The sequence below is a fragment of the Diospyros lotus genome, chromosome 4 (assembly GCF_014633365.1).
Source record: "Diospyros lotus cultivar Yz01 chromosome 4, ASM1463336v1, whole genome shotgun sequence".
Lineage (NCBI taxonomy): Eukaryota > Viridiplantae > Streptophyta > Magnoliopsida > Ericales > Ebenaceae > Diospyros > Diospyros lotus.
This window is the reverse complement of record NC_068341.1, coordinates 17,367,447-17,391,819: the sequence shown is the minus strand read 5'-3', so window position 1 is coordinate 17,391,819 and position 24,373 is coordinate 17,367,447. Positions and strand designations below refer to the sequence as shown.

The following is a 24,373-nucleotide window of genomic DNA, read 5'->3' as shown; positions in this document are numbered from 1 at the left end:
CTCTTTGATCTTAAAACTTACAATTCATTTGACAATAAATCTAATTTCTTTTGAAGAGTTTTGTTCTTTAAACAAAGTTTTTCAAAATTGACATATAATTCATTTAAAACATTCAGTAACTCTTCATTTGAAAAAGTATCATCATTTTTAGCATTCGAAGAACTAGACTTATGGACATTTTCAATATCAACACTGTCATCAAAATTATAAGTAGAAATAGAGGTTACCTTCTCTTTTTCCTTAGTTATGAAGCACGGGATGGGCTTTGATTTTTCTTCCTCATTTCATTGTTGATGATTTAATTGATTTTCAATCTGTAAATTTTCATCAACATCCTCACAACATTTCTTAGTAAGATAAATTGAATCAAGAGTATTCAAAATATCTTTGGCATTAGTGCACATAGAAATTTTTGCATAAATATTTTCATGCAAAGCTTGATGCAAAATTTTCATGGCTTTGATATTTAAAACAAAACTGTTCTTATCATCTTCACTCCAAATGAATTTTGGTTTTGAAACAAATCCTTTTGCTACAATATACCACAAATTAAAATCAATAGATTGCAAGAAAATACAAATCCTTTTCCTCCAAAAATCATAATAAGAACCATCAAAGTACGGTGCCACATTAGTAGGATAACCTTCCTTAAGAGCCATGGATCTTTCCTTAGGTTGTTAGACCTTGAAACAAGGAGTTAGGCTCTTATACCAATTGTTAGACCAGGAGGTGCTATGACACACACCATGATCCGAGCATACAAAGATCCCTTTTTGTTGCATCTAAAAGCCCATGAACTAGATGAGCATCATCCCAAGAAAGCTAAACCAGATTCAAGCAACAAAACAAAATAAGAAAAAAAATGATATAGATGCCACACTCTAGAATAAGAGAAAAGAAATTGGGAGTGATAAGTCTTGAAAATTGAATGCCACAAGATTAGAACAATCTTGATAAGTCTTAGAGTTCTTGGAAAAGCCAAGTGGGAAAGTTCTCCTTTCAAGAAACATGAAATTAACCAACCTTTTGAAGTGTTTACAATTCCCTTTCAATAGAAGAACAAATATGAAATAACTACCTATAAACCCAATAACTACCCACTATCCATAAACCCAATAACTACCCACTACCCAAATGCTCAATAACTACCAGCCACACACACACTCCACTACCTTAATGGCTGGTGCCCTCTCTCTCCATAATACAATTTAACAAATTAAGCAACTATTTTGTTGGCCAGCTACACATGGACATAAGCTTCAATGCCACGTGTTATCTTCTAATGGCTACCACATGTCATCTTCTAACGGGCTAGCGTGCTGATTAAATAGACATAGGCTTGACTTCCATTTGTTGTCTTCCAATTGGTAGATCCATCAGTAAAGGCTTGTTTGGCTTGAATGTCTTCAATTAGCCCACTGAGTGTCTCTCTCATTTTCTTTGCCTTTGCTCGGGTGATTGGTCCTCCTAGTAGGCTTAGAGGATCTTTTGCATCTTTTACAGCTCCATTGATCTCATCAGTCCCCCTCTCCTCAAGAGGATTCATCCACAAATCATCACCTACATCAAAAGGAGTTAAATCATAAACATTAAAGGTGGCACTTATATTATACTCACTAGGTAGGTCCAACTTGTAGGCATTATCATTGATCCTTGTTATCACTTGAAATGGTCCATCACCCCTAGGATGCAACTTTGAATGCCTTTGAGATGGGAATCTCTCATTGCGCATTTGTACCCAAACCCAATCACCAGGTTAAAAAACTAGTTTCTTTTGACCTTTGTTGGCTTGAGTAACATATTACTCGGTTCATCTTTGAATTTGCTCCCGAACTTTTGCATGCATGTGTTTCACCATTTCTGCTTTTCGCCTTCCATCTAAATTGACACGCTCAACAAGTGGTAAAGGTAATAAATCCAATGGAGTTAGCGGATTAAAACCATAAACTACCTCAAATGGAGAATGGTTAGTGGCAGAATGGGCACTATGGTTATATGCAAATTCCACATGTGGTAAGCATTCTTCCCAATTCTTCAAATTGTTTTGAATGATGGCACGCAATAGAATAGACAAAGTGCGGTTCATTACTTTAGTTTGTCCATCCTTTTGCGGGTGGCAAGTAGTAGAAAATAAAAGTTTTGTTCCCAACTTACCCCACAATGTCTTCCAAAAGTAGCTAAAGAATTTAGCATCTCGATTTGAGACTATAGACTTTAGCGTGCCATGTAAGCGAACAATCTCTTTAAGGAACAAATCTGCAATGTTGTTGGCATTATCTGATTTATGGCATGAAATGAAATGCACCATCTTGGAGAACCTATCAACAACAACAAAAACAGAATCTTTTCCCCTCTTAGACCTAGGTAAACCCAATACAAAATCCATAGAAAGGTCAACCCAAGGTTCACTCTAAATAGGTAAAGGAGTATATAGACCATAGGGTGAAACTCTTGATTTGGCTTGCTTACAAGTGATACACTTTCCACAAACCCTCTCAACATCCCGTCGCATATGTGGCCAAAAGAAATGCTCAGTTAATACATCTAATGCTTTTCTCACTCCCAAATGTCCCATTAGGCCACCCCCATGAGCCTCCCGCACAAGTAATTCTCTCAAAGAACTTATAAGCACGCACATTCTGTTCTCTCTAAATAAATACCCCTCATGCCTATAAAATTTCCCAAAAGCCATTTTCTCACAAGCCCCATAGACATTAGCAAAATCTGGATCACTGGGATACAAATCTTTAATAAATTCAAATCCTAGCAATTTAGCATTCAAAGTTGAAATAAGGGCATACCTGCGAGATAATGCATCTGTAACCACATTTTATTTTCCTTATTTATATTTGATCACATAAGGAAATGTCTCAATGAATTCTAACCATTTTGCATGTCGTTTGTTTTACTTCCCTTGTCCTTTCAAGTGCTTCAAGGACTCATGATCAGTGTGTATGACAAACTCCTTTGGCCATAAATAGTGCTGCCATGTTTCCAAGGCCCAAACCAAGGCATACAGCTCCTTATCATATATAGGGTAGTTAAGGGCTGCTCCATTTAGCTTCTCACTAAAAAATGCAATGGGGTGCTGCTCCTGCATTAAGATAGCTCCAATGCCAATACCTGAAGCATCACACTCAACCTCAAAGGTTTTAGAAAAATTGGGTAAGGCAAGTATTGGTGCAGAACTTAACTTCTCTTTGATCAAATTAAAATCTCTTTCTTGCTCACTTCCCCACTTAAAACCCATACTCTTTTTAATAACCTCAGTCAAGGGTGTGGCCAAAGTGCTAAAATCCCTAACAAATCTTCTATAGAAACTAGATAGGCCATGGAAACTTCGCACTTCAGTGATAGATTTAGGTGTAGGCCATTCTTTGATTGCTTTAACTTTCTCCCCATCTACCTCAACCCCTTTATCACTTACGACATATCCTAAGAATACAATCTGATTTGTGCAAAAGGAACATTTCTTGAGGTTAGCAAATAACTTCTCTTTTCGCAAAACACTTAGAACAATATGCAAATGCTCTAGATGCTCATCTAAGGTCTTATTATAGATTAGGATGTCATCAAAGTAAACCACTACAAACCTGCCTATAAAAGGACGCAAAATATGGTTCATCAACCTCATGAATGTACTATGGGCATTAGTTAACCCAAAGGACATCACTAACCACTCATATAAACCATATTTTGTTTTAAAAGCGGTTTTCCATTCATCTCCTTCCCTCATTCTAATCTAGTGATATCCACCTTTTAAATCAATTTTAGAAAAGATACATGAACCATGCAATTCATCTAACATGTCATCTAATCTAGGAATGGGATGGCGATACTTTACAGTGATTTGGTTGATGGCTCGACAATCCATGCGCATCCTCCATGTCCCATCCTTTTTAGGCACAAGTAAGACCGGAACCGCACATGGACTCATGCTCTCTCTTACATATCCTTTCGCTAAAAGTTCCTCAACTTGCCTTTGGAGCTCCTTTGTTTCCTCGGGATTGCTCCTATAAGCTGGTCGATTAGGAATTGATGCTCCTAGGATGAAATCTATTTGATGCTCTATTCCCCTCAAAGGTGGCAAACCACTTGGAATATCATTGGGAAAGACGTCATCAAACTCCTGCAAAAGAGATTTAACAACACTAGGCAAAGAAATGTCAAATTCATTAGTATTTAAGCAAGCCTCTTTGTACAATATTACAAACATAGGCTGCCTAGCATAAAAAGCACTCCTCACATCTCCCTCTTTTGCATAAAAACTTCCTTTTTTTCTCTCCATTTTTCCCTTTTCACTCTCTGAATTTCTTTCCTTTTTACTCTCATTGTTATTTTTTTCAACCTTCTTTCTTCTCTCCGAATTTCTCTCATTTTAAATCCCTTCAAATTCACTCTATTCTTCCTTACTCTTTTGCTCTTCCTCTTTTTTATTTCCCTCATTCTCACTCCCTCTTTTCATTCTCTTTTTTAACCCCCATTTGATCTTCATATATCTGTTGGGGTGTCAAGGGTACAAGGGTGATGGACTTCCCATTCATTACAAAAGAGTATTTGTTAGTGTATCCATCATGCTTAACCCGCCTATCAAACTGCCATGGCCTCCCTAAGAGGTTATGACCAGCTTGCACTGGCACAACATCACAAAGAACCTCATCACAATACCTACCAATGGAAAATGAAACTAGCACTTGTTTATTTACCTTAATCTCACCACAATCATTCTGCCATTGTAGCTTGTATGGCTGGGGATGTGTTTGAGTTGGCAAATTCAGCTTCTCCACCAATTCCGTGTTAACTACATTGGTGTAACTTCCTCCATCAATAGTCATTCTACACACTCTTTCTTTGATGTGGCACCTTGTGTGAAAAATGTTGTCACGTTGCACCTCATTCTCTTCTTTTGCCTGCAAGTTTAAAGCTCTCATTGTCACTAAAACGACTCCATTCACGGGATGCTCTTCTCCATCACTCTCATCCATTAGTGGTAAAGATTCAGCCTTTGTCCCACTTTCAGTTTCAACCTCTCCATTGCTCCTTAAAACCATTGTCCTCTTGTTTAGACGTTAAGATGCAATATGTCCCTTGCCTAAACACTTAAAATATTTTATATCCTGATTTCTATTAGATTGAGGTTCAAAAGTACATTTCTCCTTACTAGGACCCACTTCCTTGCCCTTGTAAGGCTTAGGCTCGAATTTGGTTTTAAGATCTGCCTTTTCCTCCCTTTTGCTCTAATTTTGTTTCCAAGTTGAGGATGAACCCGAAATTTATCCCACCCATATAACACCTTTTCTTTTGAGCTGTCTTTCAACTTTCATGGCCATGTGTACCATATCCTCTAGCTCAACATAATATTGTAGGTTTACCACATTAGCAATGTCTCTGTTTAGCCCTTGTAAAAACCTAGCCATGGTTGCCTCCCTATCTTCCTCCACATTAGCTCAAATCATGGCAACCTCCATTTCCTTGTGGTAATCCTCCACACTTCAGGCACCTTGAGTGAGGCCTTGTAGCCGCTGGTACAAGTCTCGATAGTAATGACTTGGAATAAACCTCTTTCTCATGATTGACTTCATTTGTTCCCAAGTGTCCACAGGACGTTCACGGTTTCTCCTCCTATTCAAAACAACTTGATCCCACCAAATTATAGTATAATTAGTAAATTCAATAGCAGCAAGTTTTACCTTTTTGTCTTCAGAGTAGTTGTGACAGTCAAACACAAGTTCCACTTTCTTTTCCCACTCCAAGTAGGCTTCCGGATCATTGTTTCCTTGAAATGAAGGAATATTCATTTTAATACTCCCCAAGTCATGATCATAGGTGTCCATTTGTCTCCGATTCCTCCCACCAAATCTGTTAGCCCGTTCATTACCCAATCTGTTTGTGGCTTGATCCTCAAATTCAAGCTCTTCATCTCCATCTCGATCTAGAGTTCTCGGCCTCCTCACATTTCTTCTTCCAAATCTACTGCCGAATCTAGGCAAAGTAGATTGATCATCAAAGTCTAGGTCATCTTCTCCATCGATTGGGCCAACTTCTTGCTTTTCTATTAAAGGACAAAGTTAAAGGACGAAAAAAAAAAATAGGAACTAACGAAAACAAAAATCAAAGGGGGAAAAAGAAGAACACAAAATGAAATTTGTATCTGGTAGAAGAAAACAACAAAAACAAAGGAAATAACAAGAATGCAACCTAATCAGAATATGGAAATTAACAGATTCCAACAACTTGATTTTTTTTTTTTTTAATGTGATTTTGAACCTGATTTAGAACCAAGCTCTGATACCAAAACTGATGCAAGCATACGAAGATCCCTTTTGGTTGCATCTAAAAGCCCACGAACAAGATGAGCATCATCCCAAGAAAGCTAAACCAGATTCAAGCAACAAAACAAAATAAGAAAAAGAATGATATAGACGCCACACTCTAGAATAAGAGAAAAGAAACTGGGAGTGATAAGTCTTTTGAAATTGGATGCCACAAGATTGGAACAATCTTGATAAGTCTTAAAGTTCTTGGAAAAGCCAAGTGGGAAAGTTCTCCTTTCAAGAAACATGAAATTAACCAACCTTTTTAAAGTGTTTACAATTCCCTTTAAATAGAAGAACAAATATGAAATAACTACCCATAAACCCAATAACTACCCACTATCCATAAATCCAATAATTACACACTATCCAAATGCTCAATAACTACCAGCCACACACACACCCCACTACCTTAATGGCTGGTGCCCTCTCTCTCCATAATACAATTTAACAAATTAAACAACTATTTTGTTGGCCAGCTACACATGGACATAAGCTTTGATGCCACGTGTCATCTTCTAATGGCTACCACGTGTTATCTTCTAATGGGCTAGCATGCTAATTAAATGGACATAGGCTTGACTTCCATTTGTTGTCTTCCAATTGGTAGATCCATCAGTAAAGGCTTGTTTGGCTTGAATGTCTTCAATTAGCCCACTAAGTGTCTCTCTTATTTTCTTTGCCTTTGCTTGAGTGATTGGACCTCCTTGTAGTCTTAGAGGATCTTTCGCATCTTTTAAAGCTCCATTGATCTCATCACACCAAGATGGGGGGTGAATTGGTTATTTTAAAAATAATTTTGAACTTGAAAAACTTTTTGATACAAATTGAGGTTTTAGTGATTTAAAACGTAAAGCATATAAAATGAAAAATGTAAATCAAGAAAGATAAATTTGTGAATCAAGTGAGGAATAAATGAATGCTTGGAAAGATAAAGATACACAAGCACAAGAGAACACAAAGATTTATAGTGGTTCGGCTTAACTCAAACTTAATCCACTAGCTTAGCTTCTCACTAAGGATTTTGCAAATAATTCACTAAAATCTCCTACTTAACCAAGTAGGCCCTCTATTCCAAGACTAGGAAATTACAAACTTCTTGCTTATACAAGCAAGCCCTCTAGCACTTAGCTAGGAATTTCAACCCCTTGCTTCAATGAGTAAGTCCTCTAGCACATCAAGTTAGGAAAATAAAAGTGATACAAATGAAAGAGAGAAGTTAAGAGTTAACACTCTTAGTTACAAGTTCTCTCACAATGAAAACAAGGCTTAAGAATAGATTTACAATGATAGAACAAAGCCTTGGAGAGAAAAATATAACAATAAAAGCACTGACTCTTGTAAAGCTCGAATAAACTGATTTGTAATCTCTAGATTAACTCATTTTCGTTCATTAGCCTTCTCAATTTCATCCATGACTTGTATTTATATGCATCCCAAGTGTTTTGCTCGAACTAGTCATTTTTGAGCCGTTGAAGATTTGAAAAACTAGTCATTATAGTTTTTTGTGAAAAAAGTTAGTCGACAGAATCAAGAACAAAACAAGACATAGTCGACAAAACCATATACATAGTTGACAGATCAAAAATATGAAGAAAATTTATAACATCATACACACAAATAGTCAATAGAGAAATTTTGGTAGTTGATAGAACCAACATAATAGTTGACAGATGTTTAGGCGTGGTCAACAGATGCATGGCACATAGTCGACAGATTGAATGAGATAGTCGACAAAATAAAATAAGCAGTCGACAGATGAAGCTTGAAAACATTATAACATATTTACATTTCTTTAGTTTAAGTAAATGTCCTCATTTTCTTTAATTTATATTTTACCTTCCATTTACTTTAATACATAAATGTAAATAAAAAAGTACCCCCTATTTGAATTCAATAAAAATATCCAAAAAATTAAAATCCATAACCATAAGAAAATAAAATTTTGATTTTAGTACAAACTCGGGATTTAACAAGTTTACCACTCTCAAAATACATACATTCTATTTATTGAAAAATTCATTAAAAATAATTTTAACAACAATGAATACTATCTATCAAATACCGGGATATGGTTTTTCAAAATAGAAACATTTTCTTATATGTCTCTTTATAATGTTCTAATCTTCCATACTTAAAAGTTAAATATCAAAATACACAATAGGATGATTTGAGCAATTTGGATCAACAACATGGTCTTTTGCAAACCAATTTGAAAAATTATTTAGGAGATTCTTTTAAATCTTAATACTTGTTTGCGCTAATCTTCATCTTAGGGAATAAATTGATTTTATTTTTCATCATTAAAACCAAACACAAGAGTAAAATATCAGCATCTTCCCATGCCCTAGGTCAGTCCAAAGCCACCAAAAATTGCCCTTAAAAGTTCAATGAAAGTGGCCAAACTTTCAGCCACTTTCGGCCAAAAGTTAGCCAATTCCAACGGTGATTTGGTAGTTTCTCGGCTAAGAAGCTTGTCTTGGCCTTGCTCCGAGGCCACCTGGCCACTTCCTCGGGTCACCCATGGTCGAATTCGATGATGGGATGGGCTAGTCGGCCATTGCAGCTTCTTTTTTTGTGGTTTTTACACTTTTGACCCCCCAAATTTTTGACTTTTACATTTTGGTTCTTCTCACAAAGCCCTTGAGCTTTCCATCCTTTCCAACGAGACCCCCAAGTTTTAGGATCGTCATTCACACCCCCGAAGACTTAGAAATAACGACGTTTTGACCTCTCTCGGTCAACTTCAGGAAATTGTGCTTAGGACCGATCGACTTATTTTATTGAAAACCTTCTCAATTCCACCCAAAAACACTGAAGAGTTGTTCTACTTGATAAATCGAGGACTTCTAAGGGTTTCACCTCCTTTTCGGAAGTCCCTTCTGATGATTCAATTTTTCAGCCCGAACTAAAGCTATACCGAAAACTGACTTTGATCCGATTTCTTTCGGTGCTAAAAATCATATCTCAAATTGTTTAATGATGATGTGATCTTTTTGATCATTCAAGTTTTGGGATACTCCCTTCGAGTGACTCATCTAAATAACATTATCAATCTATTTTATAAGACCCTGAATTCAACCATTCTAATGTCACGAATTATGAAACATTTCACACATTATTTATTTCAGATATAGGGTTTTACACACACACTCTCTCTGAGATAATAATCCCGAAGACTTAGACTGGAACATACACAACCCATTGGGAGCCTACTCCCCTGAAAACCCATATTGGATGCACCACATATACACATATATGTATACATCTACATTCCTTTTCCAGAAATCAATGTGTGACTTAGGCATCATAGGGCCCGCATGGGGAAGATCTTTGCGTGCCTTCTAATATGGAGCTAGTCCCCCGAAGACTCTCTAGGACGTCCCTAAGCATAGCCTTCCTTGAAGATTCCAACGATACATCCGGGGATCCTTGAAGTCTCGGCATTCCCCAACCTCTATTCATCCTCCGAGTGGCAGCCCAAACCTTACTATTTCCTTGAGGGACTCTACTTTGGTTGTTCCCAAGACAAACAATTCAATTTTTGTATTTTGATAACAACAGTATATAAGGGTATTCATGGTATAACGTAGGGGAATATGTGGTATAATATAAGTTTATCCATAGTATAGCGTAGATATATCAGTGGTATAACATATATTCATGTTATAACATAGTGGTACCCATGGTATAACATAGTTGTGGTATAATATAGGTTTATCTATAGTATAAGGGTATTCATCTTATAATGTCGGGATATTTATAATGTATTTTAGTGGTATTCGTAGTATAATACATGAGTATTTGTGATATAAATAAGGATATTTATAATATAATATAGGGGCTTTGTGATATAAAATAGTTGTATCCATGGTATAATATTGGGTTCATGTTACTACTTAAAGATATCCAAGGTATAACATAAAAGTATTTGCTATATAAGATGTGTATCCATCATACAACATACATGTTTTCATGACCCTTATGTTATAATATAATATAGGGATATCTATTACATAACATACGAGTATTTGTAATATAATTTAAGAATATTCACGGTATAACACAGGGGGTATCAATGATATATAATTGATATATAATGTAGGTATCCATAGTGTAACTTAGTGGTATTTGTGGTATAAGGTATAGATATCCATGATACAACATAAGGTTATTAGTGAGATAATGAAGGGGTATTCATGGTATAACATAATCATATTTGCAATAATATAAATGTATCTTTATTGTAATATAATGGTATTCATCGTATAATATAAAGGCATTTGTTATATAATGTAGATGTATCCATCATATAATATTGGAGTTTCTATGATATAATATAAGAGTATATGTGATATAACATAGGGATATTTATGATATAACTTTAGAGTATTCGAAATATAATACAAGGGTATCAACGGAATAATGTATGGTATTCATAGTGTAACTTAGTGGTATTTGAGATACAAGGTTGGCATGTCCATTATATAGCATAAGGGTATTTGTAGTATAACATAAGGGTATCCGTGGTATAACGTAGAGGCATTCATATTATAACGTAATTGTTATTGCTAATATACAACAATAAATTTGTAGTGTGGGAAAACACGATTGCTAGGTGTGATCCTGAGAGTTCCAAGTTTGAGTGCTAATGATCAGGAGACCTAGGGATTTTGTTGCAATGATTAGCTAGGAAACCTGGAGGCCTTGTTGCAATGATCAGGAGACCTGGAGATCTCATGGATGATCAAATGCCTTGATGAACAAGTGGCTTGCTGATGAACGAGTAATCATTGGTGATTGGGAGACCTTCGTGACCTAAAGACCTGTCGAGATGAACAATCAATTAAGAGCACGAGTAGATGTCCCTGCACAAACCCTCTAATTCTTAAGCTAGTCTTTGAGTGCTTAAGTGCAAGAAATTGAGTTAGAATGGCAAAGTGAACTTACCTGAGAGATGAGTTGATCTTCCTATTTATAGGAAAGGGAGAGGGGAACATATGGAAGCCATCCCACTTTTCTTGAGTGATATATTTTTGGGTATATTCTTCCCATATTCTACAAAATCTTGAAATGTTCTTTGTTGGTCCCAGGGAATATCTTGGAAAGAGGGTCCTAGGTTTTGGTTTGAGGAATACTTTTAGAGGGTCCTTTGACTACAAGATAGGCTCTCAGGGGTGTCAAATGGTATGGTCGAACGGAGATAGTGAGTAGGTATTCATGGTATAATATTAAGGTATTTGTCCTATAATATTAAGGAATTTATTGTTGATCCAACTTGTTTAATTTAATTTTTAATTAAGTTTTGATAATTAACAAAAGTGATATTTGGTACCTAATTATTTCTATTAATTTATAAAATATTTTGTCATAATAAATGTATTATCAAAATTAGTATTTTCTATTAAAATTATTTTTCAAGTAATTAAAAATTCATACAAATATTTTTTTTCAAAATTTGGACCAAAAATCAATTTTTTCATTATGAACAGTAAATTTGACCTTTTTTAACAGTATTTTTCATAATGTTTATAAATAGTCTCAAACTCATATACATAGTTACAAAATCTTAATTTACTTAAAATTAAATAATAAAAATTTTAATTAAGTAAATTGCTAAAAATTTTAAATATTCAATTCACCCCTTTTTGAGTGGCCATATCTTAAGGGACCTATATTTATGGTATAAAATAGGGGTATCTGTGATACAACACTGGATTATTTGTGGTATAATATACGGATATGGTTTAAATTAGGGATAATGATAATATAATATAAATGTATCCATTGTATAATGTAAATAATATAACATTTATTTAACTTAAAATATCAGTGGTATAAACTAAATATAACTAGTGGTATACATGGTACGTGTTGATACAACTATGGTACGATTTGGAATATTCATTTTATAATATAAAATATCTACAATATAATGTAATAGTATCTGTGTAATACACAACATATATAGAGGAATTTGTTATATAACATACGGATATTTATGATATAAAATAAGAGTATAAATGGTGTGACTTTCATTATACAACATCAAAGAATTTATATAGCATTGAAGTATATGTGATATAACATTACGGTATTCATGACATAACATTAATAAATTTGTAGCATAATACTTAGATAACCATGGTAGAACATTGTAACATCTATGATATTTATTAGGATATCTATGGTACAACATAATGATACTTGTGGTACGCTGTCAGGACATACATGAAATAATGTAGTGGTATTTGTGTTATGTCGTAAGGGTTGATATAGTTTAATGTTGAGGTATAGCTAAAGATGTTCAAAGTTTAATTTTTGAAAAAAAAATTCATATCGAGTTAAGTTGAGTCATTTAGTTCTTTAAATTAATATAGACAAAACCAATCTAATTGTATAAATAAGACAAACCTAAATCGAATTGCTTGGTTTTAATTTCCAGAAAATCATGGTTTCTTCTTCTTCTTCTTCTTCTTTTTCCTTTCAAATGCTAAAAGAATAAAGACTTTAAGTTAAAAATTAAATAAACTTCTTCACTATTGAATGAACATTAATAAAACTATTGTTAAATATAAATAATATAACAAGTAAATATGATAAAAATTTTCATCATTGAATCATATCCTTTTGTATATGCTTACACTATGGGAGTAAATAAAATGGATTATATAGAAAGAAAATAATTGCAAGAAAATAATTGTTTTTGCCATAAAATATCATGATTGTGATATAATATGTAAAATTAATTATTAATTATTTTTTGTTTTTTATAAAAGTTATAATTGTTTATTGAAAAAAATGATTTGTGAAGAAAATAAAACTTCAAATAATAGATTACTTTAAATTACTTTAAGAATGAGAGAGATTCAAAAACAGTAAAGAAAATTCAATAAAGGCTCCATAAAATTTGAGGAAAAATATCAAAGTTCTAAGACAAAATAGCTCTATTTAGAGGCTCAATTTAAATTTAAATTTGAGTTTAATTCAATTATTAGAATTTGATTTAATTTTTTTCGTTCAATTCAATTTTCTAGCAACTGCATCTAAACCAAACCAAATACTTCATTTTTCTTTTTTACATTACAAACCAATTTCGAACCAATTTGTATAAAAAAATTGAATCAAATCAAGTAAAAGAGTTAGATTTGATTTGGGTTTCTAGTTTTTTTGGTTTAGTTGCACACCCCTAATTATGGTATAACATTTGAATATATTGACTCCTAAGATATAGGTCGAGCGGTCGGATGAGTAATATATTGTGTCAATCTGGTGGATTACGAGTTCGATTTTCACTATGCACAAGGGCTAAATGTTCCACTTACGATTTATTTTTGCTAATGTAATCAAGAACACGAGCACTGAGACTCCATAAGAACAGTCATCCCAAGCATTTGAATATATCGGTACAACATATTGGCATCCGTGATAAAATATTTTAATATTCTTTATACAACGAAAATGCAATCATAGTACAACTTAAGAGCATTTATTGGAAATATTTTGTGACGGTATGGCATGTTATTTTTTTATAATATATTATATATATTTGGTACTGATATTTTTTTCGGTGCCACTTAAGTGTCCGTGTTTTTATCCAATTAACAAATATTTTTGACATTTAATTATTTATTTTAAGATAATATTAACTATTACTCAATGATTAAAATATAGTAAGTGTATGTTATTTTTCAGATAAAATGTATTTATTGGCTCTGTTTTTAGTCTCAATAAACTTATTGGTTGAATATATATATATTTCAGAATATAATTTATTTATTGTTAACTAATACAATATTTTAAAGTCTAAAAAGTATAATAAATTCATTCTTTATAAAATTAAGGTGCATTTATTGCATCAACCTAATATTATCATCTATTTTAAATATGAATAAGGCTGGGTCAATTACATATTTTAGCTCATGTAGTTGCTTTTTTTATTTAAATATTTAAATTTTTTATTATTTTAATTATATTCCTTAACTGATAATTTTGAGTTAATTGCAGCATTAATTTTTTTTATTATTTTAGCTATATTATTAAATTATATAATTTTGATTCAATTACATATTTCGACAAATTTGTTGAGAATAATAAATTTAGGGATGTAATTGAAATAATAAAAAATTTATATATCTAAATAATATATATATATATATATATAAATACAGGACTTAAAATAGTATTTTGTCGGCAGGACTAACCATTACCCTTACCATTATACTATATAAATTAAATATTTTGGGTCCATGCGGCGGGCCGGCCCAGTTTGTGAACCATACGGCGGAGGCAGCTAAGCCAACCCGGCGTTTCAAATGTACCAGGCCGGTCCAATAATAGTCCACTCTGGCCCGGAACCGTGAACCTTCGACGTCCCTGTTTCGTCCTTTTTTCTTCTCCCATCCCAGGCATCACTGTTCATTTTGAATGGTCGCATCAAAGTAGAGAGATGCATTTGCGTAGGCGTGAGATCAACGGATAATTCAACCGGCAAAATGATGGGTGAAGATCTTGCGATCGAAGCCAAAGAGGCGGCTGTTCGCGAGGTCGCCAAGCTCTTGCCTCTACCTGAGCTCTTGCAATCCATCGCATCAATCAAGGCTGACTACATTTCTCGGCAGCAGGTTCCTATTCAATCCTGCGCCTTTTTCCTGATCTGAATGCTTCTTGCAACTGCTCGATCATTTCTGTCCCAATTTGTCTTTATTTTGTTGTTTTGGTCTTTCTTTGAAGGTTGGATTAATCCGTCTGTTTGTCGCATTTAGGAGACGACGTTTCTTTTAGGATTTAAGTGGATATCTAGGGTAATTGGAATTTAACTGACGGTTTTATATATGATGGCAATTAGAGGAGTAGTGATTAGGTTGTGTAGCGCAGAAGGTGCTCCTTGTTCCTTGATGGCCATACTGGAATTTTCTCTACTGGATTTTTCTCTTTCTGATGATTTACTTTGAAAGATTGCAATCTTATGATGCTTTGAATTGCTAGAGTGGACTGCTGGCAGACCCTTGAAAGCTGTTGGATTTTATGTTATTGTACTATTACTTATGTATCTTTGAGAAGAACATTTCATCAGATTTTAGTTTAGTTGGTACAGGGGAAAGGGGGTGCAATGGAAATGCTGTTTCCACATTCTACTCCCATTCCTTTGTTTGGTTTGCTCATTGAAGTTGGAGAGTATGTGATTAGTGCCCTTTTTCTCTCTCTTTTTTTGTTTGGAGGAGGGGGGGGGGGGGGGGGGGGGGAGGGTTGGCCATTCTCCCATTTTCATGCCCACATGAGAAATAAAAATAATAACAGGAGAGGGGAAGAAGATGAGAGAGAACAAAGGAGACAGCAGATATGCTTACCTTCCTCCATCTTTTGTTTTAGCAGGCTAAGAATTTCACCAAGAGGGGGCCGATGCAGAAGTATTTAGGAGGGTGAAGCCAAATCTTTAAGAGGGGTAAAGGTAAATTTTCTCATGTTTGGGGGGGCTAATATATAATTTTGGTAAAAATAACTAAAATTTCAGGGGGGCTAAATGAAGTTTTCCGGGCTTATAGGTTGTTATGTACCAAGTGATATAAGGGTAGTATTGCAATAAAATGTAATGGAGGGACTAAAGGTGATAGAAAAGGAATTTAGGCGAGAGTTAGTTAGCGATTGTAGGGGATGGTACAGAGTTTGTTGTTGCTGTGGCAGCTTGTACATTGCCCCAATGATGTGAACGGTTACATCACGTGAGGTGAGAATCCTAGCTATATATGGGTATTCTCTCTTTCTCTCGGATCATTAAGAATTATTACACCTTGATTCTCTTGAATTCTCTCTCTTTTCTCTCTCTTGTCCTCATTTCTCTCTAGTTTCCCTCTCCAAACTTCCTATTGCTTAGAAATCCCTTAGTTTGATCTGTCGGATCTGACAATTTGGTATTAGAGCTCGCTCTTGGGCGCTGGCTGAAAACTATAGTATCGACACAATGGCTTATGGGACGAGAATGAAGCAAACAGAATCTCAATTATACTAAGTGACGACAACTATGGCGGAGATGCAATCGAGGCTGGGATACCTGGAGTCGTCGATTACTACTAGGGTGGATACCCGTATTGATCAGGCGATGGGGAGGTGGCATGAAGAAAATAGGGAGCAGAGTACTCTGTTGCGTGAGCAGGTGATGGAGCAGATGCAAATGTTCATACGGATGTTTGCATCACAATAGCTAGGAAGGATGTCACCGGAATTTCCACCCATGGAAAGGATAGAGCCCATATTTCCTAGAGTAGGAGTGGAGCAACAACAGGGGGTACTTCAGACTTTGAGTTCAATATAGAGACCTTGGGTGAGAATAGGAGGTATGAATGGAGTACAGGCGAATCGGACTCAACCAAATTTTTCGGGGCCAAAATTGGAGATTCCATTATTTGAGGGTGAAAATCCAAGATGGTGGATAAGGAGGTGTGAAAGGGTGTTCTCATTGTATCAAGTTCAAGAACAACAGAAGGTAACTTTGGCTGCGGCTTACTTGAATGATATGGGCGATGCATGGTTTTAGGGTTGGCTCTCGTCGAAGGAGGCAAGCCCCTGGCATGTATTCGCAAAGGACCTTTGTGCAAGATTTGGAGACAGAGACTTGAGGGATGTGATCGAGGAGTTTAATAAGTTAAGGCAGGATGGGACAGTGTAGACTTATCAATTGAAGTTTGAAGAGTTGAGATTGCTAATGGTAATGCACCAACCCCACCTAACTGAAAAGTACTTTGTATTGAGTTTTATAAGTGGATTAGGAGAAGATGTGAGACCCATGGTAAAGATGATGCAGTCCCAGACAGTTGAGTTGGCTGCCGATAGTGCATGGCTGCAAGAAATGACTATCGAGGCCATGTTGAAGAAAAAAGGAGTCAGATGAGGGGGCTAAGTGCCGGAGGGTGGCAACTCGGAAATAGGCCTATGGGTAAGGATATAGGGGCAAGGTAGCAAGAATGTCTTGGCCCTACCTTTCACAACGACTCCAACTGCAAATGGGGGAAGGATGATGGAGCAGAGACGATTGGCTGGGCTCTGCTATAGGTAGGGTTGGCAATGGTTCAGTTTGGTTTCGGTTTTTGTCAAAACCATAACCAAACCAAACTTAAACTAGTAAGACCAAAACTAAACCATTACCCATTTGGTTTTAAAAATTTAAAACCATAACCAAACCATTCGGTTTCGGTTTAACCATGGTTTTTTTAGTTTAATCCATACCAACAAACAAAGACAAATAGTATTCATAAATTTTTTTGATAATTTCACAACAAATAAAGACAAATTCTAATAAAGTTACTTTATTCTTGCAAGAAGTTACAAAACTTCTTGAATAGAAAATCACATCTCCAAACCTACAATTGTTAAGATCAATAAATTAATATTTGCATAATTAAATTATAATTTAAGCTAAAAAAATTTAGTTACAAAAGTTAATACCTTCATCAACAACATTAATATCTTCTTCGTAAATTGATTGCAAAGGGATTGTTTATCTTTTGGTTCTCATCAAATGCACATGCACGAAGCACACTCTTTTAGTAATATGAGCAAGTATGGGCAAAGGGCAGTTGGCGATTTAATGAATCGTCTCAGATTCCTAGTATAATCTCATACAAAGCTCTACTATAGTAAATAATTTGGGTCTCATTACCAAAAGAGTATGGGTATTCCCTGCAAATTTAGGGATTGTTCAATTTGGGGATTGAACTCAAAGTTTGTCATTTGGAACGAAAAGAGTTGCATAATAATGAAATGAAATTCTATGATTATGATTCTCCTAGTAGTTTTTTAGCTGTCAATCGAGAGAATCAAAGAACTAAAAGAAGATAGACCATACCAAGCAAGGGCGGGCGAAGCCGACTGGCCGAGCAAGCGGACGAGCAAGAGAGAGGCAGAGCGCTAGCGGACGAGTAAGAGAAATCGAGGGCGAGCGAGAGCAAGAGAGATCCAGCGAGGGCGAGCAAGAGCAAGAGAGATGCAGAGAGCGAGGGCGAGCGCACTGAAGAGCAAGAGAAAGGAGGCTGCAAGGGTGAGAGAGATTGAGGGCGAGCGAGAGCAAGAGGGGCCGAGCCCTAGCGAGAGCAAGAGAGATCCAACGAGGGCGAGCGAGAGTAAGAGCAAGAGCAAGAGCAAGAGCAAGAGCAAGAGAGATGCAGAGAGCGAGGGTGAGGGCGCGTGGATGAGCGAGAGGCAGAGAGCGAGAGGCAACGAAGGTGAGAGAAAGTGAGAGCGAGAGGCAGCAAAGGTGAGAGAAAGCAAGAGCGAGGTTGAGAGAGGAAGGAGAAGAGGAGGGGAGAAGGGTTTGCAAGCAAGGCAATTGGGCTGGGATGGGCTAGGCTTGAGTGGGCTCGGGTGGGCTGGGATGTATATAAAATATTATATATATATATTCGGTTTGGTTTGGTTACCCACTATTCGGTTCGGTTTCGGTTCAGGTTTTAGTTTGGTTTTAGTGAAAACCATAACCAAACCATACCCATTGAAACAGTGTTCAGTTTTTCCCCAAACCAAACCATTATCCAGTCAAACGGTTTTTAATCGCGTTGACCGGTTCGATTTCGGTTCGATTCCCCATGGTGTCGGTTGCAATTGCCATCCCTAGCTATAGGTGCGGAGATAAGTACTCGTGGGGCATAAATGTAAAAGGCAATTATTACTGCTAGAAGCGGAAGAGGAAGGAGAAGAAGAAGGGGACGAGAGTATGGAAAAGGAGGAAGAAGATAGAGGGGAAATATCCCTGCACGCACTGAAGGGGTTGGCAAACAACAAAATTATTAAGGTAGAAGGAAGAGTTCAAGATGCCCCAATACTGATACTCATTAATAGTGGGAGTATCCATAGTTTTTTGGATGAAACCATGGCTAAGAAGTTGCAGTGTGAAGTCTCTAATTCAAAACCACTATCGGTAACTGTAGCAAACGGAAATAAGGTGGTGAGTTAGTAATCTTGCTTGGGGTTTTGCTAGGTGATGAATGGGGAAGAGTTTGTAGCTAACTTAAGGTTGTTAAAATTGGAGGTTGTGATGTAGTGTTGGGAGTGGACTGGATAAAGGAAGTCAGTCCTATTAGTTTTGACTTTAATAAAATAGAGGTCACGTTTGAGAAAGAGGGAACGAAAAAGACCCTAGTGGGCAGCCATGAAGTAGGGATGTGTAAAATGATTTCGAGAAAGAGGCTGCATAGGATGCTTAAGAGCAAGTTATCACAGGTGGCCCAATTATTTTCTATCCATACCATGGAATCTATCATTGGGGAGCAAGGAGAAGAGAGTCACTTGGCGGAAACAGTGGCATCAGCTCTCTTAATCCATGTCAGGTACAGGAATTTGACTCTCTTAACATGCTGTTAATTGAATATAAGGACCTATTTGATGAGCCAAGTTCCCTACCACCAAAGAGACCTTATGACCATACTATCAATCTTAAACCTAAAACAGAGATAGAAAAACTCATCAAAGATATGTTGCAAAAGTCCATTATTCAACCCAGCTATAGCCCCTTTGCATCACCTGTATTGCTTGTTAAGAAAAATGATGGATCATGGAGGTTTTGCGTTGACTATCGTCAACTCAATGCCATGACTATCAAAAACAAGTTTCCCATTCCAATTGTAGAAGATCTACTCGATGAACTTAAAAATGCCTTTGTTTTTACCAAACTAGATCTCCAATCCGGCTATCACCAAATTAGAATGCGGCCTGAAGATATCCCTAAAACAACTTTTAAGACTCATCAAGGGCATTATGAGTTCCTTCTAATGCCCTCGTAATGCCCTTTGGCCTCACTAAGGGCCCCGCAACTTTTTATGCATTAATGAACAAAATCTTTGACCCATACCTACGTAAATTCATCCTAGTATTCTTTGATGATATCTTAATTTACAGCCCTACCTTTGAACAACACCTAAGCCACTTGAAAATTACCTTTGAGGTCCTTAGATTCAATAAGTTGTATGTTAAGGAGTCAAAATGTACTTTTGCCCGGCAGCAGGTTGAATATCTGGGTCATATCATATCCAGGTCAGGGGTGAGCACTAACTCGAGTAAGGTGGCTGCAATGGTGTCTTGGCCTAGGCCTCACAATGTGAAAGGGTTGAGGGGATTTTTAGGTTTAATCGGGTATTATCGTCGGTTCGTTAAGGGGTATGGCATTATCAATCGACCCCTTACTGACTTGTTGAAGAAAGATGGGTTTCGGTGGGATTCTAAGGCTGGGGAAGCCTTTTGCAAGCTTAAACAGGCCATAAGCGAAGTACCAACTTTAGGCCTACCGGATTTTAATAAGTAGTTCATTTTGGAAACAAATGGAAGCACTAATGGGATTGGAGCAGTCTTAGTGCAAGAAGGCATACCTATAGCCTTTCTTAGCCAAGCCCTTGCTCCAAGACACCTCGAGTTGAGAGCATATATGAAAAAGAGCTCCTGGCAGTGGAGAAATGACGTCATTATCTTGAAGGGGGAGTTTTGTGATTAAGACTATGAGAGCCTTAAATTTTTGCTCCAACAGAAGCTGCATACACAGTTACAACGGAAATGTATGACTTTGGACTATGTGATTTAATATAGAAAGGGTAAGGAGAACCTAGCAGTGGATGCTTTATTCAGATGTCCTGAAGAGGGGAGTGTAGCTGCAATCACAATTGTTGTTCCAAATTGGTGCCAAGAGGTGGCTGCTAGTTATACCTCAAATGAGAAGACTGGGAGCTCCTGCAACAACTAGTAATCGACCCCTCCTCTAAACCAGGTTACACTCTAACAAATGGGGTGATTAGATACCAAGGGAAGATGGTGATTGGGGACGAGGTGGCACTAAAAATGAGGATAATAGAGGCACTGCATGCCTCTCACATCGAGGGACACTCGGGTATTATCAACACATACCATCGAGTCAAACAGCTCTTCAAATGGCCAGGACCATCTTTCTTTGTTTTTGATGGTGAGGGAATTGAGTTGGCGGTAATCAACACAAAACTGCCAACTTCCATCTTTCTTTTTGACTAAGAGTAAAGGAGAGGCATATGGGCTAATACTTGGTCTAATAATTGACATTTATAGCATGTCTTTAATCACGTGTTCTATTTCAGCCTTCTGTTTTGGGGGGTATTGGTATGAATGAAGGTTAATAGGTTCAGAGTTAGGTTTTAAGTTGATAGTGTGGTCTAAAGTCTTTGTAGTGGTAGAGCTTTAGGCTCCTCAAACAAGTCCCCAAATTTAGCTAAGAGTAAATCAAGTGACTCTAGTTGGTTTACCTCCCAAGGAGTAGAGCTAGAGCCCTTAGAATTCAACATTAGCTTCCCTCCGTGTTCTGATTCTTCTTCCTTCGTATTCTGTATAGAGAATAATTGGGCCACCCGTGTCTATTTGTTCTTGAACAATTTTTGTAGCCTCTTACTCGTGATTAGGTTGCAAGTACCCACCTTTGCACTGCCAGTGATGGTCATTCTCCTTCCTCCCTTTTCAAAAGTGACTTCCATCTTGTTAAAATCGAAACAAATGGGACTTACTTCCCTCATCTAGTTCACTCCTAGGACCATATCACATCCCCCTAGCTTGAGAAGTTGTAAGTTAGCCTCAAAATCTTCCCCCGCATTTGCTAACAAAACCCCACGCATGCTGACTTGCATATTACCTCTGTCCATTAGCAACTGTGATTGACAGAGGGTGAGTTCTCGTTAGGCTACATTTGAGCTTTTTAGCTATGCCTTCATCAATGAAGCTATGAGTGCTTCCATGTCACAACTCAAGGGTAGTTAGAAGGGCATTATTGTAAGAAGGTTGTAGTAATAGTAGGAGGTATTTTGTGAGTTGTTAGGAGCACATGGGTGCTATTTTTCCGATTTCATTTACTATTGAATAGCCTATAAATAGACCCTAATATGTAGAGAAAGGCATGGAATGAATGAAGTGGATTCTTATCTCCCTAATTCTATCTCCCTCTCGTTTCCTCTCTATTCTCTCCCTCTCTTTCTCTTTTGATTTCTCTCTTCCTCCTTTAAGTCTATCATCCAGTTTCTCTCCCTAATTCCAATCACAACCCTAGGTAACAGTAGGGATGTGACATTCCACTCTCAATGAGTATTGTCAAGTTGTTCTCCTTTGCTCTTCCTTCCACTTTTATAATCTTACTGGTGGATACCCCCCTTAGGGCGTGTAGGGAAATTTCCACCTTCTCTTCCTCTCCATCATCACTGGGGCTACCTTCTTCTTCTTCAGTTCCCTCTAATAGCAATAGTTGGCATTTGCATTGATGTGCTAGAGTGTACTTGTCTCCGCATCTGAAGCAAAGGCCTGCTAGCCTCCTTTGTTCTAGCAATTTCCCAGCCAAAGGTTGTGGGGGGTGCTAAAAGAGCCAATCCCCTACTTCCTTGTCCCATTGATCCCCCACCTCAATTCCATCCCTTGTTCCCCTACTGTAGGGGCATCACTTGCCATTCCTTACTGACTCTCTTCTGCTTCCTCATCAGTGCCTCTATGATTAACTCCTGTAGTTTGGCACACTCCACAGCCTGCTTAATTGTCTTAGGCTGGAACATCTTTACTATGGAACGTAATTCTTCGTTCAAGCCACTAATATAGCTTGATACAAAGTAGCCTTCAGTCAAGGTGGGGTTAGAGATCAACATAAGGGTCTTCAACTCTTCAAACTTCTGTCGATAGGCCTGCATAGGTCCCTCCTGCCTCAATTTGTTGAATTCCTCAACTACGTCTAACATCCCTCTTTCCCTAAACCTTTCACACAGATCCTCTACAAATTCTCCCCAAGAACACTCCTCAGTCACACTACTCCACCCTTGATACCACGCATCTCCCACGTCATTTGTGTAAGCAGTCGCTAGTGTCACCATCTGTGGTTCAACTACATTATAGAGGCTGAATATGCTCTCACATCGCCTCACCCATCACCTGGGATTATGGCTATCAAATAAGGAAATCTCCATTTTAGGCATGGGAAAACTGGTTTGATTGGATCTGGTTGTAATTCCTAGCCTTCTTCCTCCTCCATTCTCCCCCATCCCTTGGTTTTCAGTCTCCAAGTCCGCATATCCCTCCGATCTGGAATTCACTCCCTGGCTATTCAAGATTGGCTCAAATCTCTCCCTAGGAGGAAATTCAGGTGAGATTCTTACTTGTGTTTCACTGTATAGCATCAATATGAACTGCTGCATCTGCTCTCGGAGAGCTTGGCTCTGCTCTCACATCTGCTCTTCCATCTTGGCATTCTGCACCTGGCTCTCTTCGAGCCACGAATTTATGGCTCCGTTGATCCTCCTTTCCACCAAATTCTCTAGGGCCCCCATGCGGTTCTGCACATCCGCCATCATCACCTGTTGTAATTATGCCTCCATTTGCTTTATCCGAGTTTCGTTCGCCATCGTCTACTCTAGATCTCCTCCAACCGCCTAGGACTTGCTCCGATACCAAATTGTTAGAATCCAATTCTAACAAGGGGAATTCGCTCGCAATTCAGTAGGAATTGCGCTGGATCAGCAAATTAGGAGAGCACCGAAAGAGAAGAATGAGAGAGAGAGAGAGAGAATTGAGAGGGAAAAATGAATCAATTGTATTCAATCCTGCCCCTAGGGGCTGTGACAATTTTTAGTTACAAGTTTCTACATCATTCTTTCTAACTTCCATCTCTTCTACATCCTTCTACCCTTAACCACTTTTCCTGTTTTATTACAAGAATACCCTGACTCCTTCCCGCACCTTAGTCCTCCCTTCGGTCACGTGACATGAATATCTCACATTTTTTAAATATCTCTTTTCTTTAATAGATGGGTAAATTAGTCTTTACGGAAAAAGGATTAAAAAAACAAAAAGAGAATATTTAAACCCAAGTTCCATTACAATTGAGATGATCCTTGTTGTTGGCCTCCCTACTGCAACTGTAGAGAACCTTCACCACTTCACTTGGTCTAATTTCAATAACGAGATAGCTTTTTCTGCTTGCACAATTTTGATAAGTAGTTTCCCAATTTTTTGAAGAACCAACCCAATTTCAGTGAAGACAGCCCTAATTTGTGTCGACCTATTAACCCAATATCCTCTTATTTATC

General features: G+C 37.1%; 1 protein-coding gene across 1 annotated transcript in view; it reads left to right on the top strand.

The window, feature by feature from the left end:
• The first annotated feature begins 14,707 nt into the window (after positions 1-14,707).
• Positions 14,708-24,373, top strand: part of LOC127798927 (exocyst complex component SEC6) — a 105,566-nt gene continuing 95,900 nt past the window's right edge. The window contains exon 1 of the mRNA XM_052332579.1: positions 14,708-14,938. Within this exon, the coding sequence (XP_052188539.1) occupies positions 14,810-14,938 (129 nt within the window). The 5' untranslated portion in view covers positions 14,708-14,809. The remainder of the gene's footprint in view (positions 14,939-24,373) is intronic.